The following is a 17549-nucleotide window of genomic DNA, read 5'->3' as shown; positions in this document are numbered from 1 at the left end:
AACAACCCTTACATACACATATCTGTTTTTTCCTCCATTTAAAATATGTGGCTGTAGCTTGACTTGTGACACCATGTGTGACCACAACACACATCAGTAAAGTAGCAGTCTACCACAAAGTTTAGTAAGTAAGTACATTTAATTTATAAAATGCTTTTCACAGATAAAATCACAAAGCGCTACATGAAACATAGGTGAAGTAAAACAACAATTCAATTAAAACAACAGGGGCAACATCATAAAAAAGGATACAAAGTGGTTTAAAATGATAGTTAAAAGGTACATTAATTAAAAGCTTTACTAAAAACAGAAGTTTTGATATGTTTCTTAAAAGTGTCAGCACAGTCAAGATCACGGAGGGACTGCTGCAAGTTGTTCCAGAGTCTGGGAGCTATAGTCTGGAATGCCAGGTGGCAACAGGTTTTAAAATGAGTTTTTGGGATCTTTAGAACAGTTTTTCAACCTTTTTTTCAGCCAAGGCACATTTTTTGCGGTTTAGCTCGGTTGGTAGAGTGGCCGAGCCAGCAACTTGAGGGTTACAGGTTCGATTCCCGCTTCTGCCAACCTAGTCACTGCCGTTGTGTCCTTGGGCAAGACACTTTACCCACCCGCTCCCAGTGCCACCCACACTGGTTTGAATGTAACTTAGATATTGGGTTTCACTATGTAAAGCGCTTTGAGTCACTAGAGAAAAAGCGCTATATAAATAAAATTCACAATTCACAATTTTTTTAATTGAAAAAAATCCCGAGGCTCACCACTAGCAGAAAACATAAAAAAATTAAACTCAGCAGGCGATATTGACAGTAAAAGCTTGTTCTCGCAATTGTTGGATATAAATTCAAACCATGCATCACTATAAGTCTTGTCTCAAAGTAGGTGTACTGTCACCACCTGTCAAGCAACGCATGGAAAGTCAGGACTAAAATCTTAAACTCCATGCAGAATTTGACTGGAAGCCAATAAAGACTGGCTAAAACGGCTGTTCTGGGTGCACCGGTCAAAAGTCTGGCAGCTACATTTTGTGCCGTCTGAAGTCTCTTTAGCGTTGACTTGTTGAAAAGAGCGAAGTGAGAATTGCAATAATCAATACGAGATGAAATTATGAAATGTTTAAAGGAAAAGTAGAGCACATCAAAACCCTACAAACCAATACATGCCATAAAATCTTGTACAAAACCTGTTTCCATATGAGTTGGGAAATTGTGTTAGATGTAAATATAAACAGAATACAATGATTTGCAAATCCTTTTCAAGCCATATTCAGTTGAATATGCTACAAAGACAACATATTTCATGTTCAAACTCATAAACTTTGTTTTTTTTTTTGCAAATAATATTTAACTTTAGAATTTGATGCCAGCAACACGGGACAAAGAAGTTGGGAAAGGTGGCAATAAATACTGATAAAGTTGAGGAATGCTCATCAAACACTTATTTGGAACATCCCACAGGTGTGCAGGCTAATTGGGAACAGGTGGGTGGCATGATTGGCTATAAAAACAGCTTCCCAAAAAATGCTCAGTCTTTCACAAGAAAGGATGGGGCGAGGTACACCCCTTTGTCCATAACTGTGTGAGCAAATAGTCAAACAGTTTAAGAACAACCTTTCTCAAAGTGACATTGCAAGAAATTTAGGGATTTCAACATCTACGCTCCATAATATCATCAAAAGGTTCAGAGAATCTGGAGAAATCACTCCACGTAAGCGGCATGGCCGGAAACTAACATTGAATGACCGTGACCTTCCATCCCTCAGACGGCACTGTATCAAAAACCGACATCAATCTCTAAAGGATATCACCACATGGGCTCAGGAACACTTCAGAAAACCACTGTCACTAAATACAGTTAGTCGCTACATCTGTAAGTGCAAGTTAAAGCTCTACTATGCAAAGCCAAAGCCATTTATCAACAACATCCAGAAACGCCGCCGGCTCCTCTGGGCCCGAGATCATCTAAGATGGACTGATGCAAAGTGGAAAAGTGTTCTGTGGTCTGACGAGTCCACATTTGAAATTGTTTTTGGAAATATTCAACATTGTGTCATCTGGGCCAAAGGGGAAGTGAACCATCCAAACTATTATCGGCGCAAAGTTCAAAAGCCAGCATCTATGATGGTATGGGGGTGCATTAGTGCCCAAGGCATGGGTAACTTACACATCTGTGAAGGCACCATTAATGCTGAAAGGTACATACAGGCATTGGAACAACATATGCTGCTATCTAAGCGCCGTCTTTTTCATGGACGCCCCTGCTTATTTCAGCAAGACAATGCCGAGCCACATTCAGCACGTGTTACAACAGCTGGGTTTCGTAAAAAAAGAGTGCGGGTACTTTCCTGGCCCGCCTGCAGTCCAGACCTGTCTCCCATGGAAAATGTGTGGCGCATTATGAAGCGTAAAATACGACAGCGGAGACCCCGGACTGTTGAACGAATGAAGCTCTACGTAAAACAAGAATGGGAAAGAATTCCGATTTCAAAGCTTCAACAATTAGTTTCCTCAGTTCCCAAACATTTATTGAGTGTTGTTAAAAGAAAAGGTGATGTAACACAGTGGTGAACATGTCCTTTCCCAACTACTTTGGCACGAGTTGAGGCCATGAAATTCTAAGTTATTATTATTTGCACAAAAAAAAATAAAGTTTATGAGTTTGAACAGCAAATATGTTGTCTTTGTAGTGCATTCATTGAATATGGGTTGAAATACAAAATACAAATCATTGTATTTTGTTTATATTTACATCTAACACAATTTCCCAACTCTTATGGAAACGGGGTTTGTATATTGTCATCACTGCCACAAACGGTGGAAAAGTGTTTTACAACTGAGGCCCACAGCTCAGTTTAAGGCGCCTTCTTCCAGGTGATCCTGGCCCAAAATGGGCCCGAGGCCTGTGGTTATAAACACTGTGCTGCTGTTAATATGATGCCGAAAAAATCATGTTTTACTCATTGAGATAACAAAAAAACACTATTTAACTTGTTAGAAGAAAAGTCCAACCTCAAGTTTCTGAGAGGAAAAGGCAGCCTCGACATCGACCAACTTGGAATTGGACACCTGCAGCTCTGTGGTGGCATCTGCATTCACAACAGGAACAGAAAGCATGAGGGGTGGGGGAGACAAACACCTTCATTAGTAAAATACAGATGTGTTGGTTTCAAATGACAAACAATCATATTTGTGCAGACACTGATGAGACAATTGAATCTTAACCTCTAATTTGATCAAAACAGCTTTAAGTCATTGGCTTTTCCCTTCACATGCAACTTTTGTTTTGAAGCTCTGAGTTGGAGCCTGGAGATCAAAGTTCTCAGTGCTGTGAAACGTATTGAGCGATGCTTGCTTTAAGGTTGAGTCGTATCGATATGTCAGACTTGGCCTTGTCTTGGTTGAACTGCTATCTTACTGACAGGATGCAGTGTGTCTCCCATAACAATGTGACCTCGGACTATGTCAAGGTAACGTGTGGAGTTCCCCAGGGTTGGGTACTTAGCCCTGCACTCTTCAGCATCTACATGCTGCCGCTAGGTGACATCATATGTTAGCTTTCACTGCTAATGATGATGACATCCAACTCTACATGCCCTTAAAGCTGACCAACACGCCGGACTCTAGTCAGCTTTTTAATTGATTGATTGATTGATACTTTTATTAGTAGATTGCACAGTACAGTACATATTCCATACAATTGCCCACTAAATGGTAACACCCCAATAAGTTTTTCAACTTGTTTAAGTCGGGGCCCACGTTCATCAATTCATGGTAGCTGGAGGTGTGTCTTCATGAATTAAACAATGGATGTCCGCTAACTTTTTGCAACTCAACACCAAGAAAAAGGAAATGCAGATTATCGGTCCTGCTAGACACCGACCTCTATTAAATAATACCACCTTAACATTTGACAACCAAACAATTACACAAGGCGACTCGGTGAAGAATCTGGGTATTATCGTCGACCAAACTCTTTCCTTTGAGTCACACATCAAGAGTGTTACTAAAACAGCCTTTTTTCATCTCCGTAATATTGCTAAAATTCCTTCCATTTTGTCCACTAGCGACGCTGAGATCATTATTCATGCGTTCATTACGGCTTGTCCCGATTACTGTAACCTATTATCTTGGCGTCTCCCCATGTCTAGCATTAAAAGATTACAGTTGGTACAAAATGATGCTGCTAGACTATTGATAACAACAAGAAAGTTTGATCATAATACGCCTATACTGTATATACCTTTATATACATATATACATATATATATATATATGTATATATATATATATACATACATATATATATATATATATATATATATATATATGCCTATACTGGCGCACTTCCGCCGACTTCCTGTGCACTTAAGCTGTGACTTTAAGGTTTTACTACTTAGTTATAAAATACAACACGGTCTAGCTCCATCCTATACCATATTTCCCGGCAAGAAATCTGCCCTCAAAGAACTCCGGCTTATTAGTGATTCCCAGAGACCAAAAAAAGTCTGCGGGCTGTATAGCGTTTTCTATTGGGGCTCCAGTACTCTGGAATGCCCTCCAAGTAACAGTTTGAGATGCTACCTCAGTAAAAGCATTTAAGTCCCATCTTAAAACTCATTTGTATACGCTAGGCTTTAAATAGACCTCTCTTTTAGACCAGTTGATCTGCCGTTTCTTTTCTGCTCTGCCCCCCTCTCCTTCGTGGAGGCTGGGGCACAGGTTCGGTGGCCACAGATGACGCGCTGGCTGTCCAAAGTCAGGACCTTGGGGTTGATCGCTCGTCTGTGCATCGGTTGGGGATGTCTCTGCGCTGCTGAACTGTCTCTGCTCGGGATGGTCTCCTGCTGGCCCCACTATGGACTGGACTCTCACTATTATGTTAGATCCACTATGGACTGGACTCTCACTATTATGTTAGATCCACTATGGACTGGACTCTCACTATTATGTTGGATCCACTATGTACTGGACTCTCACACTATTATATTAGATCCACTATGGACTGGACTCTCACAATATTATGTTAGATCCACTATGGACTGGACTCTCACTATTATGTTAGATCCACTATGGACTGGACTCTCACTATTATGTTAGATCCACTATGGACTGGACTCTCACTATTATGTTAGATCCACTATGGACTGGACTCTCACACTATTATGTTAGATCCACTATGGACTGGACTCTCACTATTAAGTGAGATCCACTATGGACTGGACTCTTACTATTTAGTTAGGTCCACTATGGACTGGACTCTCACACTATTATGTTAGATCCACTATGGACTGGACTCTCACTATTAAGTGAGATCCACTATGGACTGGACTCTTACTATTTAGTTAGATCCACTATGGACTGGACTCTCACACTATTATGTTAGATCTACTATGGACTGGACTCTTACTATTTAGTTAGATCCACTATGTACTGGACTCTCACACTATTATGTTAGCTCCACTATGGACTGGACTCTCACTATTATGTTAGATCCACTATGGACTGGACTCTCACACTTTTATGTTACATCCACTATGGACTGGACTACCACAATATTATGTTAGATCCACTATGGACTGGACTCTCACAATATTATGTTCGATCCACTATGTACTGGACTCTCACACTATTATATTAGATCCACTATGGACTGGACTCTCTCACTATTAAGTGAGATCCACTATGGACTGGACTCTTACTATTTAGTTAGATCCACTATGGACTGGACTCTCACACTATTATGTTAGATCTACTATGGACTGGACTCTCACTATTAAGTGAGATCCACTATGGACTGGACTCTTACTATTTAGTTAGATCCACTATGTACTGGACTCTCACACTATTATGTTAGCTCCACTATGGACTGGACTCTCACTATTATGTTAGATCCACTATGGACTGGACTCTCACACTTTTATGTTACATCCACTATGGACTGGACTACCACAATATTATGTTAGATCCACTATGGACTGGACTCTCACAATATTATGTTCGATCCACTATGTACTGGACTCTCACACTATTATATTAGATCCACTATGGACTGGACTCTCACACTATTATGTTAGATCCACTATGGACTGGACTCTCACAATATTATATTAGATCCACTATGGACTGGACTCTCACAATATTATGTTAGATCCACCTGACGTCCATTGCACCGGTCACCCAGGGGTGGGGCGTCCCCATATCTGCGGCCCCCTCCAAGGTTTCTCATTGTCCCATTGGGTTGAGTTTTTCCTTGCCCTGATGTGGGATCTGAGCCGAGGATGTCGTGGCTAGAGCAGCCCTTTGAGACACTCATGATTTAGGGCTACATAAGTAAACACTGATTGATTGAAGGTTTGCGTGCACTAAAAGACATGCAGACCTGATGACACACGCAAGTCTGATCTACTAAATGTGTGGATTGTTTCAGTCAAGTGAGCAGAATAAGGCATGCAATCCATTTTGTGTCTCTGTCTTCATTATTATGCAAAATATATACTGATCATAACCACGCCCACAATTCTAGGAGTAGAAATGCAAATATCATTATTTGGGGCGCAATGTGATTTATCAAGACTCGTCTATGTTTTGCAAGCACTGTTTTGCGTTTTATTTAGCAGGTGTGGGAAGGACGTGCTATCTGACACGTCTGTGACACCGCATGTAGAGCAGCATTGGAAAAAACAGGCTTCCCAACATGCCTCAAAACGAGGCTCAGACAACTATCAATCAGTCAGTTTCAAGTTTGATCATTTACTTTGTCTTCAACCTGTCTGCTAACCTAGCATGCAGGTACAGTGTATTTGGAAAGTATTCATAGCACTTGCCTTTTTCAGCCTACGTAGCAAATGGGCGGCTGTTTTAAGAGTTGAACTGCACGCGCGTGATTTGATCGCCACAAAACTCTAGGACTTGTAGTGGAAAATTTCTGTCTAGGGTTACCTCTAAACTGAATGCATTGGGAGGGACAGGACATAAGAGGTCAAGTCACCCTGACCAAGTGCTGGTTCTGTTGTGGGGTGATATTTCAATCAATCATTGGGCCCGAGCTCAGCTAAGATGGACTGATGCAAAGTGGAAAAGTGTTCTGTGGTCTGACAAGTCCACATTTCAAATTGTTTTTGGGAAACTGTGAACGTAGAGTCATCCAGACCAAAGAAGAAAAGAACCACCAGGACTGTTCTGGGTACAAAGTTGAAAAGCCAGCATGTGTGATGGTATGGGGGTGCATTAGTGCCCAAGGCATGGGTAACTTACACATCTGTGAACGCACCATTAATGCTGAAAGGTACATACAGGTTTTGGAACAACATATGTTGTCATCCAAGCAACGTTATCATGGACACCCCTGCTTATTTCAGCAAGACAATACCAAATCACTTGTTACAACAGCGTGGCCTTACAGTAAGAGTGCGGGTACTAGACTGGACTGCCTTTAGTCCAGACCTGTTTCCCATTGAAAATGTCTGGCGCATTATGAAGCCTAAAATACCACAACGGAGACCCGAACTGTTGAACAACTTAAGCTGTACATAAAACAAGAATGGGAAAGAATTCCACCTGAAAAGCTTCAAAAATGTGTCTCCGCAGTTCCCGCACGTTTATTGAGTGTTAAAAGAAAAGGTGATGTAACACAGTGGTGAACATGCCCTTTCCCAACTACGTTAATTATTATTTGCAAAAAAAAATTTACTTTGAGTTTGAACATCAAATATGTTGTCTTTGTAGCATATTCAACTGAATATGGGTTGAAAAGGATTTGCAAATCATTGTATTCCGTTTATATTTACATCTAACACAATTTCCCAACTCATATGGAAACGGGGTTTGTATTCTATTCTAATTCATCAAGCGGTGCGGCATCATAGCTTACCAAAGTCCTAGTAAAACGATTTGATGGATTTTTGGGTGCCATGTGTAATGTTAGGGGCGGCATAGCTCGGTTGGTAGAGTGGCCGTGCCAGCAACTTGGGGGTTGCAGGTTCGATTCCCACTTCCGCCATCCTAGTCACTGCCGTTGTGTCCTTGGGCAAGACACTTTACCCACCTGCTCCCAGTGCCACCCACACTGCTTTAAATGTAACTTAGATATTGGGTTTCACTATGTAAAGCGCTTTTAGTCACTAGAGAAAAGCGCTATATGAATATAATTCACTTCAATATTTTCACTGCAACGTGTAAAATGTTGGTATTGTTAACTCGAGTCCTATTGCAGCCTACACGTATCTCTTATGTGTGACTGCCATCTACTGGTCACATGATGATAATGTGGTGACCTGGATGGATGGGAAGCAAACTTACCTCCTACTTCTTCCACTCCCTCCAGCAACATGTCTTTGGTGAAGTTGGATATCTGCCCAGTGAAGGAGGACAGGCTCCCGCCGACCTGACCCAGGGACTGTCCGAGGCCGGAGCCGATCCCACCCAGCCAGGATGACATCTCGGGGGGAGGATGGAAGCTAAACCAACAAAACAACAACACAGACCTAGCCTAGCCTAGCTAGAGCACGGTTCGCTATGTCATTCAACAAGACACAGGTGTGAATGTCATTAGCCGCCAATTAATCACCTTGACGACGACAAAGGTCCATTAGAGGCAATTAATTGAAGAATCCAGCAAGATAATCCAAATCAAAACAAGCTAGCTCGGCGACAGACAAGCTAGCTAAACGGCTCACACCGGAAGTGTCAGACTTGTGTGTAAAACCCCCGCCAGGTGAGGATTTAAATACATCGCAAAAAAAGGCTGCTTTTTCTTTGCACTTTCTCGCTCTGTTTAAAGGACGCAGCTGTCAATAGAAGGCCGCCTCAACTGCAGCCATGATCGGCGGATGGCAGCTTTGACGTGGACACGGCCAGGCGCGTCACGGCGGTGCATTGTGGGATACCAAGTACACATGCGCGGTCGTAGACATCTTGTACGGGTGTGCGCATGGAGCGCTGACGAGACGCAGGGCCGCCATCTTGGAGTGGTGATCCGCTCCACTCAGTGCAATACATTTGTCAGGAGACATGTAGTGTCAGCGCATTTCATTCATCTTACCTCACTGAATACCACTCAGTTTCACCCCCTTATTTTGTCATATATGTAGCAATGATAAAGAACACATGTTTTGTTATTCATATTTTGCAGTACATAAAAGCATTGTATCAACTACAGAAAATACCTACAAGGATTATTCATAAACTTAGAACACTAACATATTAATTTATTATCTCTGCACTATTGAAACTTCAGGAGCTAGTAAAGCTACGGACATTGTGTGTCATGTTCAGAGCTAGAAGTAAAACATTACCAGCCATTTTACAAAAATGATTTGTCATCACTTCTGAGAATACAGAGCATAGAAGAAAAGGTTATTTCAAACATCAATATTCAAGGACAACTTTAAAACAAATGTGTACATAAGTGGTGGGGGTAATATTGTGGGATTCTCTTTACAGTGAGATCAATCAATCAATGTTTACTTATATAGCCCTAAATCACTAGTGTCTCAAAGGGCTGCACAAACCACCACGACATCCTCGGTAGGCCCACATAAGGGCAAGGAAAACTCACACCCAGTGGGACGTCGGTGACAATGATGACTATGAGAACCTTGGAGAGGAGGAAAGCAATGGATGTCGAGCGGGTCTAACATGATACTGTGAAAGTTCAATCCATAATGGATCCAACACAGTCGCGAGAGTCCAGTTCAAAGCGGAGCCAGCAGGAAACCATCCCAAGCGGAGGCGGATCAGCAGCACAGAGATGTCCCCAGCCGGTACACAGGCAAGCAGTACATGGCCACCGGATCGGACCGGACCCCCTCCACAAGGGAGAGTGGGACATAGAAGAAAAAGAAAAGAAACGGCAGCTCAACTGGTCTAAAAAGGGAGTCTATTTAAAGGCTAGAGTATACAAATGAGTTTTAAGGTGAGACTTAAATGCTTCTACTGAGATAAAAACTGTCAAATATATTCCAATTGAAAAAAATATATAACGATGGATCAATAAGATCATATGGAAAGCCATAAGTGTTTACATTTGGTTTTTATGTATTATTTTATTTATTCTTTTGTCTGGTTTTGTATTTGCTCTGTGAGGTGTATATTGTTATTGTTTTCTCTGTTTGGTTTATATTTTATGAAATTTTGCACTTGTGTTTTTTTTTTTTTATTGTTTCATTACATTTAGATGTATTTGTTGGTTTAAATGATATTCATGAAGTAACATAATGTATTATGTCAAAGGGGGCAGGAAACTAAGATTTTTCTTCATCCTGCTCCTTCTCTGGTATTGTTGTGTGAAATTAAATTGTATAATTGAGGTATAATTGTGTATCGCTCAAAATGCACATCAATGAAGGAGATAAATAAATAATTAAAAATGAAAATGAATACCACTCATTTTCACCCCCTTTTTTTGTCATATGATAAAGGACACATGTTTTATTATTCATAGTTTGCTTAACAGTAACGGAATATTCTTTTATGCTATAAGTGACCAGACGTCCCAGATCAAAACTGGGAATATAATCCCAGAGAAAGGAAAAAAAACGGTCAGATGATTTTAAATCGAAGAAACAATATGATTAGGTTATAAATACATGCGTATATCCTACATAAATACTGTATGTCTCTCCAGAGAGTTGTGAGGACGGCGGAAAAGATCATCAGGACTCCTCTTCCTCCTATCCAGGAGACCGCAAAAAGCCGCTGCCTGACCAGGGCTCAGAAAATCTGCAAAGACTCCTCCCACGTCCATCAAGGACAGTTTTCACTGCTGGACTCTAGAAAGAGGTTCCACAGCCTTCGAAGCAGAATTTACAGGTTCTGTAACAGCTTCTTCCCTCAGGCCGTAAGACTCTTGAACGCATCACAATTAAATTATCCCCTCAACTCCCCCCAAAATGGATTAACTCGCTGGAATAAAAAAGACATTATAACATACATCCATAAATGTAGACGCATGTGAAAAAGTACAATATATTTATATGTACAGTAATATATTTATTTATATATATTTATTTAATTATATATGCACCTTATTGCTTTTTTTATCCTGCACTACCATGAGTTTATGTAACAAAATATCGTTCTTATCTGTGCTGTAAAGTTCAAATTTGAAAGACAATAAAAAGGAAGTCAAGTCTAAGTCTAAGTCTATGAATACATTAGATATCTATATATATTATAGACTGTATCTGTGTTGCTGCAGCAGAGAGTTTATTCTGTCTTGACACTCTGTATTGATATTTTCTATTACATTCTTCCCTTTAATGATCATGTTTACACTGATTGTTTTATATGTATTTTGTATGTATGTCGCCTTGGATAAAAGTGTCTGCCAAATACTTCAACATAAACATATATAAACACATGAAAGTCTTTATATCAGCTAAAACCACCAATCTGATTCACTGGATTCAAAATAAAACCAAATCCTGTCCAACCCAACAATGTTAGTATTTGAATATTGTTACTTGAATTCAATCCAACCCAATCCACTTTATTTGTATAGCACATTTAAACAACATAAATGTTTCCAAAGTGCTGCACAACAATATTAAAAAACAATATTCAAATATTATCCTTACCTCCACCAATGACTGAATAAAAAATAAAACCAATATAAAAAGAACATAAAAATAAATATGATTAAAAACGATTTTAAAGGGTAAAACCAATCCAAACAATAAATAGAGAACACAGAGGACCACACAACTCACGTAGTGTTAAAGACTTATTCCTGGTTACATTGATTGATTGATTGATTGAAACTTTTATTAGTAGATAGCACAGTACAGTACATATTCCCTACAATTGACCACTAGATTGTAACACCACAATAAGTTTTTAAACTTGTTTAAGTCGGGGTCCATGTTATTATACTGTTAAGAAAGTATTGTTTTATACTTTGCCTAAAACGAGAATTCATCATAATCAGCTGCGGATTTTTTTATGAATTTTGTTTTAGGTGGGGCTGAAGTTTGGAAACCAAACCCCTGTATGGGCGTCATCCTGGTACAAAAAATGGTACATATATATATATATATATATATATATATATTAGTGTATATATATATATACATATACATTGGTAATACCATACATCAGGGGTGTCCAACTCATTTTAGCTCAGGGGCCCGCATGGAGGAACATCTGTGCACACGCGGGCCGGACTATTAAAATCATTGCGTTAAAACAAAACAAATAAAGACAACTTCAGATTGTTTTCTTTGTCTTACTTTGGCCAAAAATAGAGCAAACACATTCTGAAAATATTACAATGATGATACAGAAGAAAATACCGACAGCGGTAAATTTTAGATCAGATCTGGGCAAAGTAAGGCCCGGGGGCCACATGCGGCCCGTTGAGCTTTCAAATCATTTTTTAGATCTTCAAGATGGAAAGTGTAGTTGCCGTTATGATGTGCACTCAAGTTTTCTAATAACCGTAAGTCTTCAAATATACCAGCGGTCAGCAAACTATAATGTTGAAATAACCATAATGGACCAAAATTACAAAAACAAATACGTCTGGAGCCGCAAAAAAATAAAAGCCATATTACATACAGATAGTGTGTCATGAGATATAAATTGAATTAAGAGGACTTCAAGGAAACCAAATGAGCTCAAATATAGCTACAAATGAGACATAATGATGCAATATGTACATACAGTTAGCCTAAATAGCATGTTAGCATCGATTAGCTTGCAGTGACCAAATATGTCTGATTAGCACTCCACATAAGTCAATAACATCAACAAAACTCACCTTTGTGCATTGTTGCACAACGTTAAAGTTTGGTGGACAAAATGAGACAGAAAAAGAAGTGGCATAAAACACGTCTTAGAAAGTCGGAGAAAGTTATACAAGTAAACAAACTACGGTGAGTTCAACGACCGGCAAAATTAGTAGGACAAAACGGTGCTCGCCAAATACTGGAATCAGTGAAGCATGTTTAATATAAACAGTTTTCTTTATAGCAATTAGGGAGGTTTGTGTCATGTTTGTCCTCCTACAGAAACTATACTAAAACTCCAAATATATTTATTATTTTTTTTCCGCTAATCTTTTTCCATTTTTCATACATTTTTGAAAAAGCTCCTGAGAGCCAGTAGGGCGGCGCTAAAGAGCCACATGCGGCTTAAGAGCCGCGGGTTGACGACTCCCGAACTGTACTAAGAATCTGCGCTTATGGTTGATATACCACTTACTATGGTCATCTAATTAGTTACTATGGTCATCTAATTAGTTACTATGGTCATTTAATTAGTTACTATGGTCATTTAATTAGTTACTATGCTCATCTAATTAGTTACTATGGTCATCTAATTAGTTACTATGCTCATCTAATTAGTTACTATGGTCATCTAATTAGTTACTATGGTCATCTAATTAGTTACTATGGTCATCTATTTAGTTACTATGGTCATCTAATTAGTTACTATGCTCATCTGATTAGTTACTATGGTCATCTGATTAGTTACTATGGTCATTTGATTAGTTACTATGGTCATCTAATTAGTTACTATGGTCATTTAATTAGTTACTATGCTCATCTAATTAGTTACTATGGTCATCTAATTAGTTACTATGGTCATCTAATTAGTTACTATGGTCATCTAGTTACTATGGTCATCTATTTAGTTACAATGGTCATCTAATTAGTTACCATGGTCATATAGTTACTATGGTCATCTATTTAGTTACCATGGTCATCTAATTAGTTACTATGGTCATCTAATTAGTTACTATGGTCATTTAATTAGTTACTATGGTCATCTAATTAGTTACTATGGTCATCTAATTAGTTACTATGGTCATCTAATTAGTTACTATGGTCATCTAATTAGTTACTATGGTCATCTAATTAGTTACTATGGTCATTTAATTAGTTACTATGGTCATTTAATTAGTTACTATGCTCATCTAATTAGTTACTATGGTCATCTAATTAGTTACTATGCTCATCTAATTAGTTACTATGGTCATCTAATTAGTTACTATGGTCATCTAATTAGTTACTATGGTCATCTATTTAGTTACTATGGTCATCTAATTAGTTACTATGCTCATCTAATTAGTTACTATGGTCATCTGATTAGTTACTATGGTCATTTGATTAGTTACTATGGTCATCTAATTAGTTACTATGGTCATTTAATTAGTTACTATGCTCATCTAATTAGTTACTATGGTCATCTAATTAGTTACTATGGTCATCTAATTAGTTACTATGGTCATCTAGTTACTATGGTCATCTATTTAGTTACAATGGTCATCTAATTAGTTACTATGGTCATATAGTTACTATGGTCATCTATTTAGTTACCATGGTCATCTAATTAGTTACTATGGTCATCTAATTAGTTACTATGGTCATTTAATTAGTTACTATGGTCATCTAATTAGTTACTATGGTCATTTAATTAGTTACTATGGTCATCTAATTAGTTACTATGGTCATCTAATTAGTTACTATGGTCATTTAATTAGTTACTATGCTCATCTAATTAGTTACTATGGTCATCTAATTAGTTACTATGGTCATCTAATTAGTTACTATGGTCATCTATTTAGTTACTATGGTCATCTAATTAGTTACTATGGTCATCTAATGAGTTACTATGGTCATCTAATGAGTTACTATGGTCATCTAATTAGTTACTATGGTCATCTAATGAGTTACTATGGTCATCTAATTAGTTACTATGGTCATCTAATTAGTTACTATGGTCATCTATTTAATTACTATGGTCATCTAATTAGTTACTATGGTCATCTAATGAGTTACTATGGTCATCTAATGAGTTACTATGGTCATCTAATTAGTTACTATGGTCATTTAATTAGTTACTATGGTCATCTAATTAGTTACTATGCTCATTTAATTAGTTACTATGCTCATCTATTTAGTTACTATGGTCATCTAATTAGTTACTATGCTCATCTAATTAGTTACTATGGTCATCTAATTAGTTACTATGGTCATCTAATGAGTTACTATGGTCATCTAATTAGTTACTATGGTCATCTAATTAGTTACTATGGTCATCTAATTAGTTACTATGGTCATCTAATTAGTTACTATGGTCATCTATTTAGTTACTATGGTCATCTAATGAGTTACTATGGTCATCTAGTTAGTTATTATGGTCATCTAGTTAGTTACTATGGTCATCTAGTTAGTTACTATGGTCATCTAATTAGTTACTATGGTCATCTAATTAATTACTATGGTCATCTAATTAGTTACTTTGCTCATTTAATTAGTTACTATGCTCTTCTAATTAGTTACTATGGTCATCTAATTATTTACTATGGTCATGTAATTAGTTACTATGGTCATCTATTTAGTTACTATGGTCATCTAATTAGTTACTATGGTCATCTAATGAGTTACTATGGTCATCTAATGAGTTACTATGGTCATCTAATTAGTTACTATGGTCATCTAATTAGTTACTATGGTCATCTAATTAGTTACTATGGTCATCTAGTTACTATGGTCATCTATTTAGTTACAATGGTCATCTAATTAGTTACTATGGTCATCTAATTAGTTACTATGGTCATCTAATGAGTTACTATGGTCATTTAATTAGTTACTATGGTCATCTAATGAGTTACTATGGTCATATAATTAGTTACTATGGTCATCTAATTAGTTACTATTGTCATCTAATGAGTTACTATGGTCATCTAATGAGTTACTATGGTCATCTAATTAGTTACTATGGTCATCTAATTAGTTACTATGGTCATCTAATTAGTTACTATGGTCATCTAATTAGTTACTATGGTCATCTACGTCACAGCAGCTCAGACGAGGCACCAAGCAGTGTGGGCGGGAAGCGTCTCCACAGACGCGGAAGGAGATTCTTCACAACAAAGTTCTAAAGCTAAGTGATTTATTGAATATAATACAATAGAATAGAAAGTACTTTATTGATCCCTGAGGGGAAATTCAGCAAATATCAGATATATCAGATTGTAGGTGGGTTTATCTTGTACCCTTTGCGTTCATATTTCACTGTTTGTTGGATTTTTGTTGGGTTTCACATGATTGAAAAATATGTCAATCGAAAAGGGGGCGTGACATTCATATTTTGTCAATATTCAGTGTTTTATTGTTCATAGAAAAATGTACAATTACATTATGTTTTTTTTAAGGCGGTCTGTCATAATGTTTCTAGCACTCAATCAGAGATTATTGTGGAAGTTTTGTATTAGTGTTCCTAAAAATAAATATACCGGCCCCCAGGCCAGGAATATCTCTTAAGCAACTACAACAATAATATAAATTAAATAACATATATTCACTGAAAATGAATTTTACCTTTGCAACCTCATTATACTACTGGCTAAGTTTTATATTCATAAATGTAAGTCTCTCAATACCCGACCTGTTTTTTGTGCCTTTAAAAAAGATTTAGAACTCAACATTAAAACACTCAACCTCTAACAACCCAAAAGCTGTGAAAACGATGATGCTGTGTTCCAAATGTAAATTATTTACTGAGATTGAGTGAGCCGATGGCTTTGCACTTTGTTTATTTTATATATATATATATATATATATATATTTTTTTTTGCTGTCTATTTTAGTTACTTTGAATTTACAACCCCCTGGTGCTGTTTTGTACAGTTTTTTATACTGTTTTGTACTGTTTTTGTACTTTTATTATTATTCTCAACTGTTTGTAAATGTTGAAATTTATAAAGGTTTATAAAAAAAAGTGCAGTTAATCATGTGACCGCCTGGCTCTGTTTGATTGGTGAAACGGAGTCAAATGTCACCAGTGACTGCATTTGATTGGTGAAATGCAGGCATGTGATAGATCCTACTTTGAAAGTCTGTCCGACAAACCAAAACAAACAAAGCGTGCATTAACAGATCGATAAAAATCAGTAGCGAGCTGAATGTAGATAAATGGAGCGGAGTAAAAGTAGCGTTTCTTCTCTATAAATATATTCAAGTAAAAGTAAAAGTATGTTGCATTAACACTACTCTTAGAAGTACAATTTATCCCAAAAGTTACTCAAGTAGATGTAACTAGCAGGTTGCCAAATGCGCCCCTCTTCTCCAGGCATATCAGCACAACAGAGTCCAATAAGCACTCCTTAATAAACTCTCTGTCAGAAAACCCCTTACTTTTTCTGGCGATTTTGTGAGAAATAACGAAACTTGTCCTGACGGCTGCTTCTCTGGGGGTGTGAAATTTGGCAAAAAGTCCCTGTTTTTAAAGCAGTTTTACCATCAACGCATCAGCCTCCCTTGCACACTCTTCATCAGACAGATTCCGCAATTTTTCCTTGTGCTTCGTCGTGTCCTGGCATGTGATAGATCCTACTTTGAAGGTCTGTCTGACAAACCAAAACAAACAAAGCGTGCATTAACAGATCGATAAAAATCAGTAGCGAGCTGAATGTAGATAAATGGAGCGTAGTAAAAGTAATGTTTCTTCTCTATAAAAATACTCAAGTAAAAGTAAAGTATGTTGCATTAAAACTACTCTTAGAAGTACAATTTATCCCGAAAGTAACTCAAGTAGATATAACAGAGT

The 17549-nt window shown here is 37.7% G+C and overlaps 1 protein-coding gene and 1 long non-coding RNA gene across 4 annotated transcripts in view; one reads left to right on the top strand and one right to left on the bottom strand.

Moving 5' to 3' along the window:
* trip11 (thyroid hormone receptor interactor 11) overlaps positions 1 to 8877 on the bottom strand; it is a 45529-nt gene extending 36652 nt beyond the window's left edge. For all 3 annotated transcript variants that reach the window (XM_061893917.1, XM_061893919.1, XM_061893918.1), the window contains exons 1-2: positions 8295 to 8877; positions 3006 to 3082 (exon numbers count right to left, since the gene is read on the bottom strand). In XM_061893917.1, the coding sequence (XP_061749901.1) occupies positions 3006 to 3082; positions 8295 to 8433 (216 nt within the window). In that variant the 5' untranslated portion in view covers positions 8434 to 8877. The remainder of the gene's footprint in view (positions 1 to 3005; positions 3083 to 8294) is intronic.
* LOC133548951 (uncharacterized) lies at positions 8222 to 11995 on the top strand. The gene is made up of 2 exons (XR_009806006.1): positions 8222 to 9909; positions 10621 to 11995. It is a non-coding gene; the product is annotated as an uncharacterized LOC133548951 (long non-coding RNA).
* Positions 11996 to 17549: the final 5554 nt, after the last annotated feature.

This window comes from Nerophis ophidion, linkage group LG03 (assembly GCF_033978795.1).
Source record: "Nerophis ophidion isolate RoL-2023_Sa linkage group LG03, RoL_Noph_v1.0, whole genome shotgun sequence".
NCBI classification, from domain to species: Eukaryota; Metazoa; Chordata; class Actinopteri; order Syngnathiformes; family Syngnathidae; genus Nerophis; species Nerophis ophidion.
Note: the sequence above shows the minus strand (reverse complement) of the source record. Positions and strands in the feature narration are given on the sequence as shown.